Here is a 16,380-nt window from a genome sequence, read left to right as displayed (position 1 = left end):
CATTCTTCTGTCAAGCAAGAAAACCCAACTGGATTTATGCAAGCAGAGAAAAAAATCCCAAAACTGTTGAAAGCATGAGCCTAATGAGGCCTCCACTAGAGCATAAAAGCTGTGCACTGATAGGGGCTTGGAAGTCAGTACGTTTTCATATTTTTGTTAAATTTATCTGATCCTTTTGACCCCTCTGCCCTGTGATGTATCCAGAATTGTTACATAGCTTCAAGCCATTTGTATCCCTAGAGTTTCATCCCTGACACAGGCAGCAGTGCAGCTGATTTTTATTTTTTTTTTTTTTTTTTGCTCCTTTAATGATGTGAAACACGTCTTGTATGTGAATCATCTGTTACTTGCCAACGACCGGGGATGTGGAGAGCGATGGTGCCCATCCTTTTCATCATCTCAGAATTCCCAGTGCCCTGGTACCTCCTCGATGGCAAAAGGACGAGCTGATTTGCAGGATTTGGAAATCTGTGGTCCTAAAGATCCTCCCCACCTTTATTAAGCATCCCTGTCCAGCAAGGGGGTCTGTGCAGGCAGGAGCAGAATGGTTAAAGCGCCCCAGTGTCGGATGGAGTTGCTCCCACTTGGGCTTGTTTACCTTGGCTGCTCATGATATTCTCGCTACGTTCCTCACGGAAGATTCCATTTTTTTCCCCGCAAGAGGGATGAGCTGGTGTGTGAAAGGAGCAGAAATCAGCCGTTCTGCTCGTGGCTGCTCCGTGCCAGGGTCCCGATGAGCGCGGCTGCTCGGGCTGGGGGGAGATGTGTGCGCGGCGCCCGGCGCACACGGGCATTTGCATTTCAAATCGGCTGAGTCAACACAATGTAATGGTCCTGCCTGCAGGTCCTTAGAGAGCCACAGTAGCTGACAATGTGTGCTTAAAGGGAGGGTCTGCTTTTCTTCGTCTTCTTTTTTTTTTTTTTAATTTTTTTTTTTTTTTAAGCCGGTTTCCATAGCCAATAGTACCGTTCCAGGCGCCTGCACCGGAGCTGTTTAGCAGATGATTACCCCGTCACGGCGGCCGCGATTTTGTTTTATTTTATAAACACCGTTCATCTGGACGGGAAAAAAAGAAACCAAAAAACCAAAACAAACCCCAAAACCGAACAACAACCCGCCGCCAAAACTGGCAACGCTTCAGAGAGGAGAAGCTGCCGAAGTGTTCGTGCCTGTGCTGCCACTGATGCGAGCAGCTGTTCCCATCTGCAGTGCAGCACCGCAGCCTCCACAGAGCCGGAGCTGCCGGGGCTGCTCGCCGGGGGGATTCCGCAGGAAGCCGGCCTTGCTGTCGCCTAGCCCCGAGCCCAGGGCACGCTGAGGATGGGAGGCTCGCAGTCCCTGCAGCAGGCACAGCCAGGTGGCCTGGTCCGGGAGCCGTCTGAGGCCATGTAAGTGCGGGTGCCGTGCGGCGCCCGGGCTGGGCGCTGCCGTGGGGGTGTCTGAGGCCTTTGTTCGGCGGGGTGTGGGCTCCGTGCCGCTGCCGGGGCACCCCGCTCCGTGTGTGCCTGCCACTGTGCGTTCTGTCTGTCCGTGTTTCGGGTGCCTGCTCCGTCAAACACAATGAGCATGGCCAGCCAACAAAACCCCGGCCCCTTCCCCGTTCCCGAGCCCACCGCCACCTCGGTGTTGGCGGTTTAAAACGCCCAGCGTGGGGCTCCGTTTCACGGGGCTTTTTTCAGGGCTTCTCTCTGCACGGATGCTGTGTTTTCAGCATCAGCCTTGTCACATCCATCCCTGCCATGCTGTTAGATCTTCTGTGGAGCATAGGCAAGGTGTCCTTAGTTGTCTCCTCGCTGAAGGCCGGCTCGGAAAGATTTGCTGCGGGAGGGAGGAAAAAGGAGGCAATTTGTGCTTGTTCAGAGCGAGTTAGGTGCTTTTCTGGGTGGCTAAATCACATATAAAAGTGCAGAAATGTGCATGTGCATGCAGGAGTAGCAGCATCGTTTCCCATTTGTAAATAGGATTTTGTAGTTTATTGGTAGAGGATTTGGCAGTTTACTTAGCCAACAGTCTTTTCTCCTTAACCCTGCACCCCGGGCTGGTAAGCTGGAGTGCTAGACCATGGACCTTACAGTGGGGTTTTAGAATGGACTGCCTTGTCTCCTTTTGTCATTACAGTTATATAAATCACATTTATCTTAACATGCCTGACTACTGTGTTCATTACTGAATATGTATTTTGGTAAGTTTTAGGTATTTATCCATTAGGGCTAGTCTACAAACGAACCTCGTATAGGTCTCTTTAAATTTTTTTTCAATTTAACATGTGCTTGTTAAGGTAGCTCTGATTATGGTTGAAACATCATTTGTGTGTTTGAGATAAGTGCCTCAGAGCCATTGGGGAATGATAGAGCAGTAACTGATAGTTTTGCCTCTGTAATAGGCCTTACAAGTGGGTATCTGCTCCCTATTGTCATATTCCAGGATATCAGCAGATAGCTTTGCTTGACAGTATCTTGTTATATTTGTAAGATACAGGCCTAACAGCTTTTCTGCATCCTTTGTTCTTTTGATGCGTAGCTTCAGCAATTAATATTTTTTCCCCTATAGTTCCATCTGACATTCCTATAAAAAGCATCTATTTTAATAATATGATGGAATAAATGGATGCCTCATCTTTAAAGCACTATAAATGACATTTTCATCTGCACACATTGCTGTTATTATTAACAGCCGTCCAAGGACTGGGCAATAAAAGACATGTTGCTAAAACAGTGTTCAGGCTTTTTGTCTTCAATTTTCACAGCCTTTTAAGAATGCATTCTGTTGGATTAACAAGCTCAAGGTGTATATATATATATATATATATAGATGAAGGTGTGTGTATATATATATTTATACATTTGAGGGGCACTTGAGTACATTACATTGTCATCTCTCTCAATGACTCCTTTTGTATACAAACCTCCTTATGTTTTGTATTAAGTCATTCCTGTGGGGTTTCAAGATGATCTTTTAAGGGCTGACATAATCAACAGATGCACTTTTAGCACAGGCATCATTCAGCAACTGTTGATGTCATTGGGAAGAGTTTGTGGAAGGTATTACTAATCTTGTATTAAATGAATCACCAAGAGATTTTGCTGCTTTCTTCAACTTCAAAATGAGATAAGAATGGAGGTGTTTCTCTATCATGGGCCTGTTTCATGAAACAAGAACACCCTTGTAGCATGTCATGGTCATCACTTCTGGTGTGAGGTTTTAACTTTCCACCCTTATCACTGTAACTTTTACCAGTGCTTTTTAAATGAGGTTGCCTTTGGCTTGCTTTGCACACATAAGCAAATTCCTTAATGGCAGTGATGGCTCAGAGGCAGAAACATCTGGCCATGTCCCAGGCAAGTTGGGCAGCTGCCCACGCAGTTCCAGCATCCCTGAAGCCATCACTGCTGCCATCAGCATTGCCCTGAGGAGAACTGCTCCACAAAGGGACAGCAGGGTTGGCCTTGCCTGCCCTGAGTTCATTAGAGTAGGGGGGTGTCAGTCAGGAATCATTACTGGAGTAGAAAAGCATCAAAAAAACGACAGAGGCAAACTCCTTACATAGCTGCTGCTTTAGGGGTTCCTCCAAAGTATCCAACGTCCATCCTATGATGGATTTCTTGATGAAACACTAGGGAAAGTTGTAGAAATAAATTGGTGTTAGAATCCATGCTGAAAAGGGGTCTAGGTTAAGATTTTATCTATAATTAAATATGCCCTTTTTGCATGCATATGCCAAATTCCCAATTTTAATGTAAATTTGTTTCAGGCAGGATAAAAGTATTTGCAATAAACTCGCTATTGCTACTGACAGCCCGGGGTGTTCTGTCGCTCATTGTGGATTGTTAGCACTCGCTGGCAGCAGACAATTGCCCTTTTATTTGAAGAAAAAAGAAAAGTCAATTTGGAATGATAAAAAAGGGAGAGCCCAAGGGAAGCCCCTGACAATAAAAGTTAACTGCAGATGAAAGTGGGGTGGCTCAGGCCTCGCTGCTGACGTGATGAGCTCTGTCGTGCGCTTTGCAAATCGCAGCAGGCACCCTGGTGGTCACAGACCGAGCTCCATCGGGGGCACGTTTCCATCACATAATAGGAGTGGGCTCTGCTAAAATCAGAGCCAGTGGCAGTGAGATGATGCTCAGTGTGCCGGGATCTGTTGGGTGCACACCCAGCTGGAGATGGCATCCTTGTGTGCTCTGTCTGACATGGCACTGCTGCCCTGCTCAGGGTGTGAGCACAAATCAGCTTGCCAAGCGCTGCCACCTTCATCTTCAGTGCTTTGATTTGTAAGAGCAGTATATTTCTATCTCCTGGCAACGTTTTTTAAGTATTAGCAAACTGGAAACGTTGCTAGGGTTTTAAAAGCTGGGAGCTCTTAGGCATTTGTCATCCCTGAATCATTTGAGTTTTTTTTAAGGGGAAAGGGTTTCTTTCTCCTGAGCACGAACCACACCTTGCTTTTCTGGTTGCATTATGGTTGCTGTCCTTGCAGGATTTACATTCAGTGCCCATTTCTTGCTCAGCCAAAGGGGTGCTGATGTGTTATTTCCTCCCATCAGGAGCTTTACGTGCTGCGTCTCTAACGTTTGCATCCCTTGCCAATCCAAGAGGAAAATGACTGAAGCCTGAGCCAGCTCCCACTGAAGTTGGTAGTGAAATGCCCACTGACTTCAGTGGGAGCTGGAGCAGGCTCCAAGAAAGAAATTGAATGTCACTGATCATTGGTAGCAGGCCAAGCTGCTGGTGTCCCAGTGGGTTGTTTTTCAATATTTCTTCTGCTGCGTGGTCTTTTCTTTTGTTTGTTGGTTCCAGGAGAGACTCAGAAAAATATAAACTGGACAGTCTCAGCCTTCTGCACAGGAGATGTGAGCAGTTTTCTTTGTGTAAGGGTCTGTATACACATGTATTTATAAAAGTTATGGCTCCTTATGTGTAAAAAAACAGCCCTTGGTTGTCTGTCTTTCAAGCCTGGAAGAATCCATTGTGCGGTTCTTAAAAGTTTGAAGGAAACCAGTCTGGTGAAATATTTGCACAGTACTATATATGCCTATATAGTACATAGGAACATGATCCAAATAAATATATGTACGTAGAAATGCAAGATATATATACACATCTATAAAATTTTAAAATATTGAAAAATTTGGATCTTGGGAGAAGGGGAAGCTGATGTTACTGAACTGATATTTAGTCTGAGTTAATCCCTTGACAGACAGTTCTGCCTATTGTCAGCTTATTATGTAGAAACATAAATTTGTTTTCTTCTTCCTCTTACTGACAGCCTTGAGTGAGCATCCCCCATCAGTAATTAGAGGATGCTCTATCTGCTGGGCTTGTCTGCTAAACAGGGTGAATTGCTGGAAGCCATGGGGATGTTTTACTTAAGATGTACCAGGAGTAACGAGGAGAGATTCTTCTGTCAGGCTTCCCTGTCTTTCATTCCAGCCTCCCTTATTTGAGCCCAAAGGATCTCATCTCTGAAGTCAATGACAGCGCTCCCTTTGATATGAGAGGTGGTTACATCAACCACTTCTTCTGTCACTGGAAGTAGGCAGGTCACGTTTAGCCTTGAAAATAAAATGAAAAGACCCCAGCCCTGTGTTAACAAGGCACAGCACACGTCTGGCAAACCCGTGTGTGCTCTAGAGCTCTCCATACGGAGTGGGGTGCCCTATGCCACCTGTAATGGAGCTGCTGTCATCTATTATGGATTATGACATGCAGGCAAATTGGAAAATAAAAACTGATGTGAGGTGGTAGAAACATGAATGAAAAGGCATTTCCTGCACATGCATTGTGGCTGTCATTTACCAGCAGAGCTGCTTCCCTGGCTGCGTTTGCTTTTTTGCTTTTTGCTTGCCTTGACCCAGCAGTCAGAGGAACTGATTGTTAGATGTAAATCAAAGATGCTCTTCAGTACTCTGTGTTTCAAGAGATAATAGTCTGGGTGCTTTGAATGTTTCTCTAACATGATTACAGCACACAGAAAAGCAGTTCTGTCTCTTACAAGCACATTTCCTTTGTTTTAAGACCATTCACTTATCATTTTTGTATTTGCTTATGTCTTATGGACACTGTTTCCTTATCCACCTCTGATGCTTTGTAAGGATTTAGCTGTGTACCAAGCTTCTTATGTAGTCCAGGTAAACAGGCTTTTGAGTGGCAAGAGGCAGAGTTGTAATTACACTAGAAATTCAATGCAGTTTGCATTCTCTTAGAGAAAGTGGGTGGGTTTGCTGTAAGAAGCAAACAAGCAAATGTGTTTTTACTTTGGAAAAAGCAAAGAAAGGAAAAGTGACATTTCTCTACAGATCCTTAAATGCTCTTAAGCAACCATCTGAATTTAGTAGCAGGCTATGGATATCATGTTTTGTATTCCCATTAGAAGCGGCTTAATGGGGAAAAAATTGAATTAGTTTCCTATTTCCGCTACAGTCTTAAATTTTTTGTAAGCCAGGTTTTGGCCTGAGAGCCTTCATTGATGGTAACACTGGATAAGATAGTGAGATCCTTCCCTGGCTCTGGAAACCAAATTGGAGTTTGCACATGAACTGAATTTTGGTTGAAGCCACTGTGGCTGTGTCTGAGACAGACCCTGGGACAGCTGTAGGGCTCTGTTCCTTGTTTGCCCTGCAGTATTGTTTGCTACAGCTCCTCTCCCTCTGCTGCAAGGAGTGACTCGGGATGAATGGATGCTTGGGAAACCTCTGAGAGAAGAACTGGGGCTGTTGGTTCTGTTGGGGCAAATGTGTAAACTTTGAGACAATCTGTGTCTTTCCATTTTAAGCTTATTTGATTTTGATTAATCAGAATCCTCAGAGTTATGTCCAAATTTACATGGTACGTTTTTCCTAAACAAAAGCAGCTTTTTTGTAGGGCTTAATGTAAACCAGGTTGTGTCTGACACAGGGTACAATTACAATCACACAAATTCCTGCTCCTTTAGAGCTTTGATTTCCTTCAGCACAAAAACCTGCATTTATTGCTCTTGTTAATAACAGCCCATTGCTCTCCTTAGAAATGAGTCCAGCATTGTGCTGGGAAAAAGATTTGGAGCTAAAGGAGAGGAAAGATGGGCAAGGAATTCAGATCCCTTTGTGTAAGTTCCCAAGTGCAGGACCAAAGTGGGAGCTTGGGAAGGGAAGGTTCGGGCTGCTCCTCACCTGGCTGAGCTGGGCAGTCCAGCTGGGGAAATAAATGCCACTGGAAATCAAGGATTTGCTCTTTCCATCACTCTGTGGAGATGAGTTGGTGCTTCCGAAGGGAAGGGAAGGTTAGGTTAGGTTAGGTTTCCCTGAGAGTTGCAGCAGCACCATGTGCCCATGGCAGAGGTGAATGAAGGCAGTGGGAAACCCTGCAGAGCTGCACCGAGCTCTGGAGCAGCAGGTGGATCTCACCCACCCGAGGCAGGAGATGGAATGAGTACAGCCCAAGCAGAGATTTTGTTGTTGTTAAGAGGTCAAGATATGTATTTTTTGTTCTTGTTTCCTACTGCTTGCTGGCCACGTGTCTGTGCATGCAGCTGCTTTAGGTGTTGAAATAGAGGAGTAGGGGTTAGAGAGGATCTTGCAGAGTTCTTTATGGAGGCTGTGCAGGGGCCCAAAAGGCAGAATATGGGGCAGGTTGGAGGTAGAGGGTCTCTCCTCCTGTTTCCGTCTCAGTGAAGGTTCTCCCCGCCTCTCTTCTCCACCCCCGTGTAATCCTTGTCTCCTTTCTGGAAGGAAGGGCCACCCACAGGCACTGCAGGAGAAAAACCCCTTCCACATTCTGGTGTTTTCAGCATCTCCGTGCTCCCAGGATTGGCCAGTCCCCAGGAATGGTGTCACACATCCACCAGTGCTGCTCTGTCCCCAGTCCTGCTTTGGAGCTGCGTGGCAGAGCTGAGGTGAGGCTCTAAAGCCACATTGTTGCATTTAAAGGGTGGCTGCAGTAAACAAAGCAATTCCCAACCTGTGGCTCTGCTCCTGATGAATTATTGATCCCTTCCCCATTGGTGATGCTGTGTAGCTGGAGCACAGGATGATTCTTCATGGGGGCACAGTTCACATGATGATGATTCCTGGATTAAAATTTTAGACCTTGGGACTAAAAGAAGAGGAAAGATACCTGCCTGGAGTATTAAATATTTCAACATCAACCACTGATTCAAACCCCAGCCCCTAACCCACTAGGGTGAGCAAAGTGCATCGCTGAGTGGGATTATTGTGTATTAACTGGTTATATTTGTTTTAGGCATTTCCCACCTTTGATATTGGGGTAGTCTGCATCTTCCTTAAAAGATTTCTGTGGTTGAATATTCAGCAGCCTCTGGTGATTTAGGGACACATTAGTATATTTGCAGTTGTGATGTCTGAAGAAGAGTGCCTTTAATTAAATTGCTTTTTCCTGTTGTACCTCAGAGAATAAAGCATCTCCCTGAGAAGAGCGTAGGGATTTAAAAAACAATTTCAATTCTGAGTCCTGTTTCTGTGGCGTAGATATTTTCATTATTCAGGCTGAAGCCAGTAAAAGAGAAAGCAGCCTGGCCAGAAAGGATGGAGGATTGTTTTATTATTCATTTATATCAGTGGTGTTGAAAAACATACCCTGCCAGATCTCAGGAAAAGCAATAAAAAGGAAAAATGTAACATGATTTAAAGCAATATGGGGAACTTCTTGCTAATCAGTTAGAAAAATGATTTAAGTAGATTGAAGTGCTGCTGTAAGTGTGCCATGTTATATCCCGCAGTCTTTTTTCCTTCAGATGTGGTTTCCCACAGCTTGAGACATTTCTCTAGCATTGCTGTGTGAAAGCAGGAAATGGCTTTTGTTGGGGGAGTGGGAATTTGGCTTCTGCACAAAATGTGCTCAAAATTGCTGAATAAACAAGGAGAAAAAGCAGGAAAAAATAATTCCTTCTTCCCATTTCAGTTATGGTGGGAAGACTGCTTATAAGACAATAGGCTAAAACCCAAAATGCAACATTATTTTTAAGATGATTATGCCCTTTTAGCTCTCCTCCACTGCAGTTCTAATCCTGTTCTCTAAATATAGCCATCCTGTGAGGAAAAACGAGCCTTTTTATAGCAAGTGATTAATGTTTAAGGTATTCATTGTTTTCTTTTTGCAATCTATTATAGCAGACACATTTCCAAACCCATCTCTGTGGCTTGGATAACACACAAGGTCTTACTTTCCCTTGCTGAAGTCCCACATAATGATCTGAAAGGGGAAGCCATAGCATTTTATTTCTGTTATCTCACCTGTGTTAAAAGAGAAAATGCAGATTCTCATCTCTGAGCTCAGACACTGAGTTATCCCAGCACTTCAGCTCGGAACCCCCATTGCTGGAAGAGCTGAGAAGTGACTCAGTGCCATCAGAGCAGCAGTGTGTGACCATGTTCACCCATTCTCACCAAATCCACCCTGGTGTCCATCACTGACACCTCAGCTGAGAACCTCTGGGGCAGCTTCAGAGGGTTTGACACCTTTGGGCTGAGGGTGGGGGAGGCACAGAACTGCTCAGGGCAGGGGATGGCTCTGGCTGCAGGATCCCCCTTCTCCTTGTGTCCCAAAATTCAACCTTGCCCCTCTCACCTGGATGCAGGATCACCCTCCTCCTTGTGCCCCAGAATTCAGCCTTGTGCCTCACCTGGCTCTGGCTGCAGGGTCACCCTTCTCCTTGTGTCCCAAAATTCAAACTTGCCCCTCTCACCTGGATGCAGGATTACCCTTCTCCTTGTGTCCCAAAATTCAGCCTTGCATCTCTCACCTGCCTATGGCTGCAGAATCACCTTCCTGCTTGTGACCCAAAATTCAGCCTTGCCACTCTCACCTGGTGCAGGATCACCCTTCTCCTTGTGCCCCAAAATTCAGCCTTGCCCCTCTCACCTGGATGCAGGATTACCCTTCTCCTTGTGCCCCAAAATTCAAACTTGCACCTCTCACCTGTCTCTGGCTGCAGGATCACCTTCCTGCTTGTGTCCCAAAATTCAGCCTTGCACCTCTCACCTGGCTCTGGCTGCAGGGTCACCCTTCTCCTTGTGTCCCAAAATTCAAACTTGCACCTCTCACCTGGATGCAGGATTACCCTCCTCCTTGTGCCCCAAAATTCAGCCTTGTGCCTCTCACCACACATCCTTGTGGGCTGGCAAGGGCCACCTTTGTTGTGATAGTGGTTATTTTTCTGGGGAGCTGTGTTTTCTGTAGGAATATTTAAGCTGAAATAATATTAGATCTTCCTCTGGAGAGGAGCTGCTGCCCTGCTTTCTGCACACATCCCTGTCAATATGAGCTCTTGTGCAATTGTGGTTTCGGTGGAATGGGATTTATTTGACATTTTAAGTGAGAATTGGATTCTCATTTTAAGTGAGAATTGCAAAGGATGCTTGTCTCTGCTCCATAGCTCAGGCCATAAAATGAGCACGTGATGTTATCCTGCTCTTGGGTTGAGCAGAAAGCCTGTGCTGAGGAAGGAACTGCAGATGATTTTGTGGAATAGTACTCTGAATGTAAAGCATGATTTCTGTTTAAACCTTCCAGCTTTGATTGTGTTCTTTTACAAAAACATTTTTTTTTAAATGGCCCTCACTCTGTCTGTCCTATAGTATTGTTTTTAATTAGTGTTTTAATGCATCAGAAAAACAGCAGGATAAATAATGAAGATACCAAAGAAATTAACCTCATCCCAGTTCATAGATTTCTTCTATAAAATTATTTGAAATTGCTGTGATAAAAGGAGCTGGAGTTGTACTTTTCATTGAGCCATATCCTGTTTTAAAGTAAAAATAAAAGAGATCTGGTAACTCAGCCATAGTGACTGTTATAAAATGAAAATGAAAAATTTAACATGATTTAAAGCTATATGGAGAACTTCTTGCTATAAAGTAGGACTTTATTATAGGATCTATGTAAAGTAGGACTAGACTTATTTTCCAGCATTATTGTTTAAGCTGAAATAATCCTGTGATGAAATTTTGGCTTTGTTTTGATGGCCAGACTTGGCAAGGCAGGAGGGAACCTGTAGAATGTGGCAGGAGTGTTGCAGGTGAGTAGCCCAAGGTGTGATTGCCTTTTCTGTGCACACATTAAATATATGATATATAGGATATATATTCTCTATGTGTGCCCCACACACCAGCCAGCAGACTGAAGGATTCCTCTGTAAGGTGATTCACCTTTTCAGTGCAGACTCAGCACTAGAAATCTGAATTCCCACTGACTTCTGGGCAGAGATCTGGGGCATTGTGCCCATCACTGGAGCAGACCCTCAGAGACCAGTACCCTGTGGTTTTCCTGTGTCCACCTTGCAGGTACCAAACATCATTTTATTACATTCTCCAGGCTTTATTCTCATCCTGTGTGTGCACATCAGTAATAACGCTCCTCTGGGATGATGGTGTCATGCCTGTGTGAGCTGAAGGAAAGCTTGGTGATCTGTTTCCTTCCCAACATCATCTTCTCTTGTGGTTGGTCTCCTCACAGTATGAGTTTGTTGTGAATTTATTCCATCCTAGGATGGGTGATCTTGTCACTTTTCCCTAGAGTAGTGTGAGAGAGGCCCATTAATAGTTCATGGCCAGAAATGTGTCCCTGAAGGAGCTGTCTTGTAAACGGACTGTGGTGACACCAAGTGACATGTTGGTACCTCCCCCAGCTCCCGGTTTAATTTAAACATCAGATCCAGCACTGGGAGCATTCCCCGGGGGCAGAGGCAGCAGGACAGATGGCTTTCCATGGTCCCTGAAGTGTCACCCATCTTCCAGCTCCAGCAGGCTGGGCTGAGCTTACAGGCTGTGCTCTGCTCTGGGCTAAAGGTTCTCACAGAATCAGAGGGGTTGGAGTTGGAAGGGACCTCTGGAGATCGTCTGCTCCAACCCCCAGAGGGGCACTGAATTCTTTTGAGACACCCTATAATTCCAAAGATATGTTTTATTAGAGAAAGGGAAAATAGTTTGTGAGGTTTATGCCTCTAGAGCATAATAGAAGGTTTGTGAGGTTTATGCCACTCCCCACATATATTTGCATTGTTTTCTAAAACCATGTGTTCAGCAGATCTGTGGGTGCTAGGTTTGATAGGGAGACTAATTCCAATTTGGTAGACACCAAATATTAAAACCTAAAATAACCAGATAACTCCACCATTGCATCTCTGTTTTCTGTAGGTTGCTGTACAAATTTAATACCAAAATTTAAAATCTGTAGAGATGTTTCATATTCAAAACATTTAATAGCTAACAGTCATCATGTTAAAAGAAGCTAATTATTGGGGAATGTCATGTTAGCTGGAAGTCACTGGGTAGGCAAATATGTAAAAATCACAGCATAGAAAGTTGGCACATCTCTGATATTATCCTAACCTAGTGCTGGGGTTAAGAAAATGACCTTTTCTTGTAGCTGTAGAACATTCTTGGTCCTCTTGAGTAGGCCCTTGGGTCAGCTAATGGCTGCTGACCTGAAGTGGTAACTTGATCTCCAGGAAAGGAATTACCATTTGGGCTCTCCTGATGTTCTTGAATTATGATGCAGAGCTGTGTTTGTGAGAGTCTGAAGAAAAAAAAGAGTAAAGACTGTATATGTGTCTGTATTAGATTTGTGTAACTGAACCACAAGTGATACCACAAGATGAATTATGAGAGATTGTCAGTTATTTAATTTTATATAAACAAAAGGGAAAAGCCCTCAAATGTAAAATGTCATGAGCAGTCATTTGCCCCCTCTGGACTCTGCATACATTTACTACAAGAAGCTGTCCTTGCTGTTTAAAGGTCCCAGCCTGGGTGGGTAAGGCAGACTTGAACTGAACTCCCCAAGAGCACTGAACTTGATGAATCTCAAAGGTCCCTTCCAACCCAAACTTGTTTTATGATTCTGTGTACGTGCAGCAGTTCAGAGGCAGAGCTGAGAGCAGGATTGATCTTCATCTGGAGAGATGTATTGCTGGAACATCCTGCCTCAGTGTTCTTTTTGTGTTGTAGCTTACTTGGGTTTGGGGGATTTTTAGGAGAAGATCATTTTAACCACTGAAAATGACACCTGGAAATCTGAAAGGATTTTATCAGATTTTTACAGTGAATGAGCTTTGACTGAAATTAATGCATCTCTCCGAGTGCCTTGTCTCTCTGGCTTTAGAAACTCTGAAGTTGGAGTTACTGAGTGTCTTTCCAGATCTGTCAGCCTGGGTGGGCCTTGCCACTGCAGTGAAGGTGCCTGATTAAGTAACACACAACCAGATTGACCTCAGAAGGATCTCAGCAACCACTCCTGTTATCTTGGTTCTGGGCTCATCAGCAAACCACACCTGAATTATTCATGCTGGCTTTATGAGGATCATCTCTGAAAATGATGGATGGAGGTGAAACTACAGAACTCATTCCTCCTTTTTATTTCCAGCTCATCTCCCAGTGGGGGATACCCAGAATGAAAGCCAAAATTAATCTTCAATACTAGATTGAACAATCTAAAAAGTTGGTTGGGTTTTTTTTTTTCTCCTTTACTCTCTGATTGAGTTTCCTCTCATGGTGCATGATAAATTGTTCAGTAAATACTCATGTGAAATTTATACCTTAAATTTATGATATAACAGCTGCAGATGCTTTGCAGGGCCAGGCCTGATGGAATCTGTTTCCTTTAGCTCTTGCCACAGATGGTGCTTTTGCATTAGCACTGCAGTGTTTGCTCATCTGGGTCCTTCATGCCATGGCCTTGGACTCTGTTTGCCCCAGGTCCCTGCCAGTACCTGGTGCAGGAGCTGAGGTGATCCCAAGGTGGCAAATTCCTTGTTTGAGTCCTGAGGCTCAGGGACAGGTCTGCAGAGAGCTTTAATGAGGGTTTACATTTCCTGGAGGGATGGATGTGCTTGGACAGACATTTTCCCCTTGAGCTGCAGCTCTAGCCAGTTGTAAAGAACATGGGGATCTAAAGATGAGATGGGAAAAAAGACAAAATACCTATTTCTGTCTGCTCCCCCTAAGGGAGACCTGCTGTACCTCAGGAAAAGACTGCAGGAGTTATTGCCAGTTAAAACTGGTCAGGGAGGAATTGCTCATCTTCTGAGTCCTCAGTCTCTCTGTACACCTCCAAATGTCACTCACACTACAATGAGAGGACAATCTGCAAACATCCACATAAACCTTTGCAGTCCTTGCTTTCATTGCATCTCCCTCTGAGCACTCTTGGGTGGCAGTGAAGCACAGTTTGGTTTTGTTGTCGTGTGTGTGTTGTAAGATTGCCTGGTTTATTTCCTCCCAATGTGTCCTATTTCTAAATACACCATGAGAATGAAATTGTCATATCAGTAAAATATAGGGGAAAAACAATTGGTGAACAGAGTTTTTTGGGTAGCAGGGAGAAGGTTGAGTTTATGGAGAGCTGGCAGGGCTTCAGTGATATTGCTGGCAGGTAGGAGAGACCTCAATTAATCCAGGACACGTTCTGCTAATTAGGGAGATAAACCATACTTGTTTTTGTGGTGCAGATCCCCCTGAAGCCAGTCTTGTTGTTAGCTGTGAATCCACAACCCTGGCTGATGGAGAGCAGCTCCTTTGGCTCCATCTCCCTCTCCTCACTCCCAGCACAGGCAGCACTTCTCAGTAATGCAGCTCCAACTCCTGGCTTCAAAAATTCATAATATCGCCCCCTATTTCCTCTCCAGATTGTTCATATTGCACATCAGTAGATCAGTACTCCATAAAGCAGTCAGGCTTGTTTGTTTGTCTTGTTTCCTGAAGCAGGCTATACACTAAATAGAAATTCTATATAGATTTAGCATTAAATGAAGTAACCCTACAAAGGCCCATGGAGCTCCCTTGGCACATCCCACTTCCAGTTTTGCTCCCTTGAGCATCTCCATGGGAGGTGATGCTGCTGAGCTCAGTCCTCATGTCAAAGTCCTGCTTTTAATTTAATTTTAAGTTCTCTTTCCCTGCTATGGAATGAGAGCAGGGAGCAGGGTGGCGCTGGCTGTGCTGCTGCAGTGTCAATATTGGAGGAACCCAAGGCAGATGGCAGCATTCCCACCACAGCCCAAGGCCACAGCTCTGTTGAAAGCCACTTTTTAATGAATTGAGTTTTCTGGTGGCAACTGGGGTGACCTCATTCATTTCAGGGGCTGTGTCTGCCTGGCAAGGGCAGGCAGGGAGGAGAGGCAGGGGAATGAAGAAATCTCATTCTTGCTTTCCAGCTACACTGACAAAAAGGCAAATTTTCCTTCTGAAATCGGGGAGGATTTAAATCGTAAGAACCTGTGGTTTATAAAAAAGGTACTGTAACTTATGAGGCTGGGTTTCCACATGGCCAGAGGTGAGGAAGAGAGGTCAGCCCTGGTTCTGCCTTCAGTATTTCCTCCAGAGATTTATGTAACAGGCTGGGCAAGAGCTCAGACGTCCTAGGTGAGAGTGGGAGTGCTCAGGCTCCACACGTTGATGTGGAGTTGCCAGATTTGGTTGGTCTAGTCTGATTCTTGGATTTCCCTGTTCTCCCCTGCTGTGGGATCCCATGTGTATGTGCTAGATTTACTGTTCACTGGTGTCTTTCAAGAAGAGACATGAAAGAAACAGACTGAAAGAATGTTTTGATACTTCTATGATCTGTATTTTTTCACCTGGTATGTACATAATCCAAAGGATACAGGTGGAATGATATGTATGACATGTTCTGAAGGTAAGCTCCCACTAATTTCCAGCCTCCTTCCTGTAGTTCCCACTTCATCACTGCCCCACAAACAAATCCTGCAGGCTCAAACTCTGCTGCATCCTTGGCTGGAGCTTCAGAACCATATTCTGGATGGTACAAGACTCTTCCTTTGCTGAGAGCCTGCCCACAGCTGGACCTGTGGTGGCTGCTCCTTGTGCAGCTTTGAGTTGGTGCCAACTCTCAGCGTATATCACAATTTGGCAATCTTGCTTTGCACCTAGAGCTGTTCAGTATCAACATTATTCCTTTTCGTTCCATGTATTCTCTAAGTTTCTCAGAGAAAAGGCATTGTGAATTGAACTGGCTGAAATACATAATTTCCTTTTCACAGAAAATCCTGTTGTTCTGGGAAAATCTTTTCTTACCATTTGAACGTAGGACTGTGGTCTTAAAAAGAAACCTCATGTAAGAGAGATCATCTGTATTTTCACTAAGGAAAACTGAGCACAATATTTAATATTTCCAGGATGCATGTTGACTTTGGAGCATAGTACTGGAATGTGCTTCCAGGCTTTATGCCCTTGCCCAGATCCCAGGCCATGATAAAGAAGATTTTTCTGGTATTAAGCTTCCCTTCATGTTTCTTTGTTAAATAGAATTTTCTTTGTGAGCACAACTGCTTCTCATAACATGGATTTGAGTTATGTCTAGGACAGTTCTTACTTGATTGTACTAGCTGAAAATCAGGAGTGTTGCATCGGAATCTTTTGGGAATTATTAAATAT

General features: G+C 44.5%; 1 protein-coding gene across 9 annotated transcripts in view; it reads left to right on the top strand.

Moving 5' to 3' along the window:
• The first annotated feature begins 646 nt into the window (after positions 1-646).
• TACC2 (transforming acidic coiled-coil containing protein 2) overlaps positions 647-16,380 on the top strand; it is a 57,532-nt gene continuing 41,798 nt past the window's right edge. For 3 of the 9 annotated variants that reach the window (XM_054277021.1, XM_054277016.1, XM_054277020.1), the window contains exon 1: positions 657-1,389. In XM_054277021.1, the coding sequence (XP_054132996.1) occupies positions 1,322-1,389 (68 nt within the window). In that variant the 5' untranslated portion in view covers positions 657-1,321. Of the gene's footprint in view, positions 1,390-16,380 lie in introns of all 9 variants that reach the window. The other 6 variants (XM_054277015.1, XM_054277017.1, XM_054277014.1 and 3 more) reach the window with 4 other exon arrangements.

Source organism: Melozone crissalis, unplaced genomic scaffold (assembly GCF_028551555.1).
Source record: "Melozone crissalis strain CALT ecotype California unplaced genomic scaffold, PUWL_Pcris_2 ptg000019l_1, whole genome shotgun sequence".
In the NCBI taxonomy this organism is placed as follows: Eukaryota; Metazoa; Chordata; class Aves; order Passeriformes; family Passerellidae; genus Melozone; species Melozone crissalis.
This window is presented reverse-complemented; position numbering and strand designations above follow the sequence as displayed.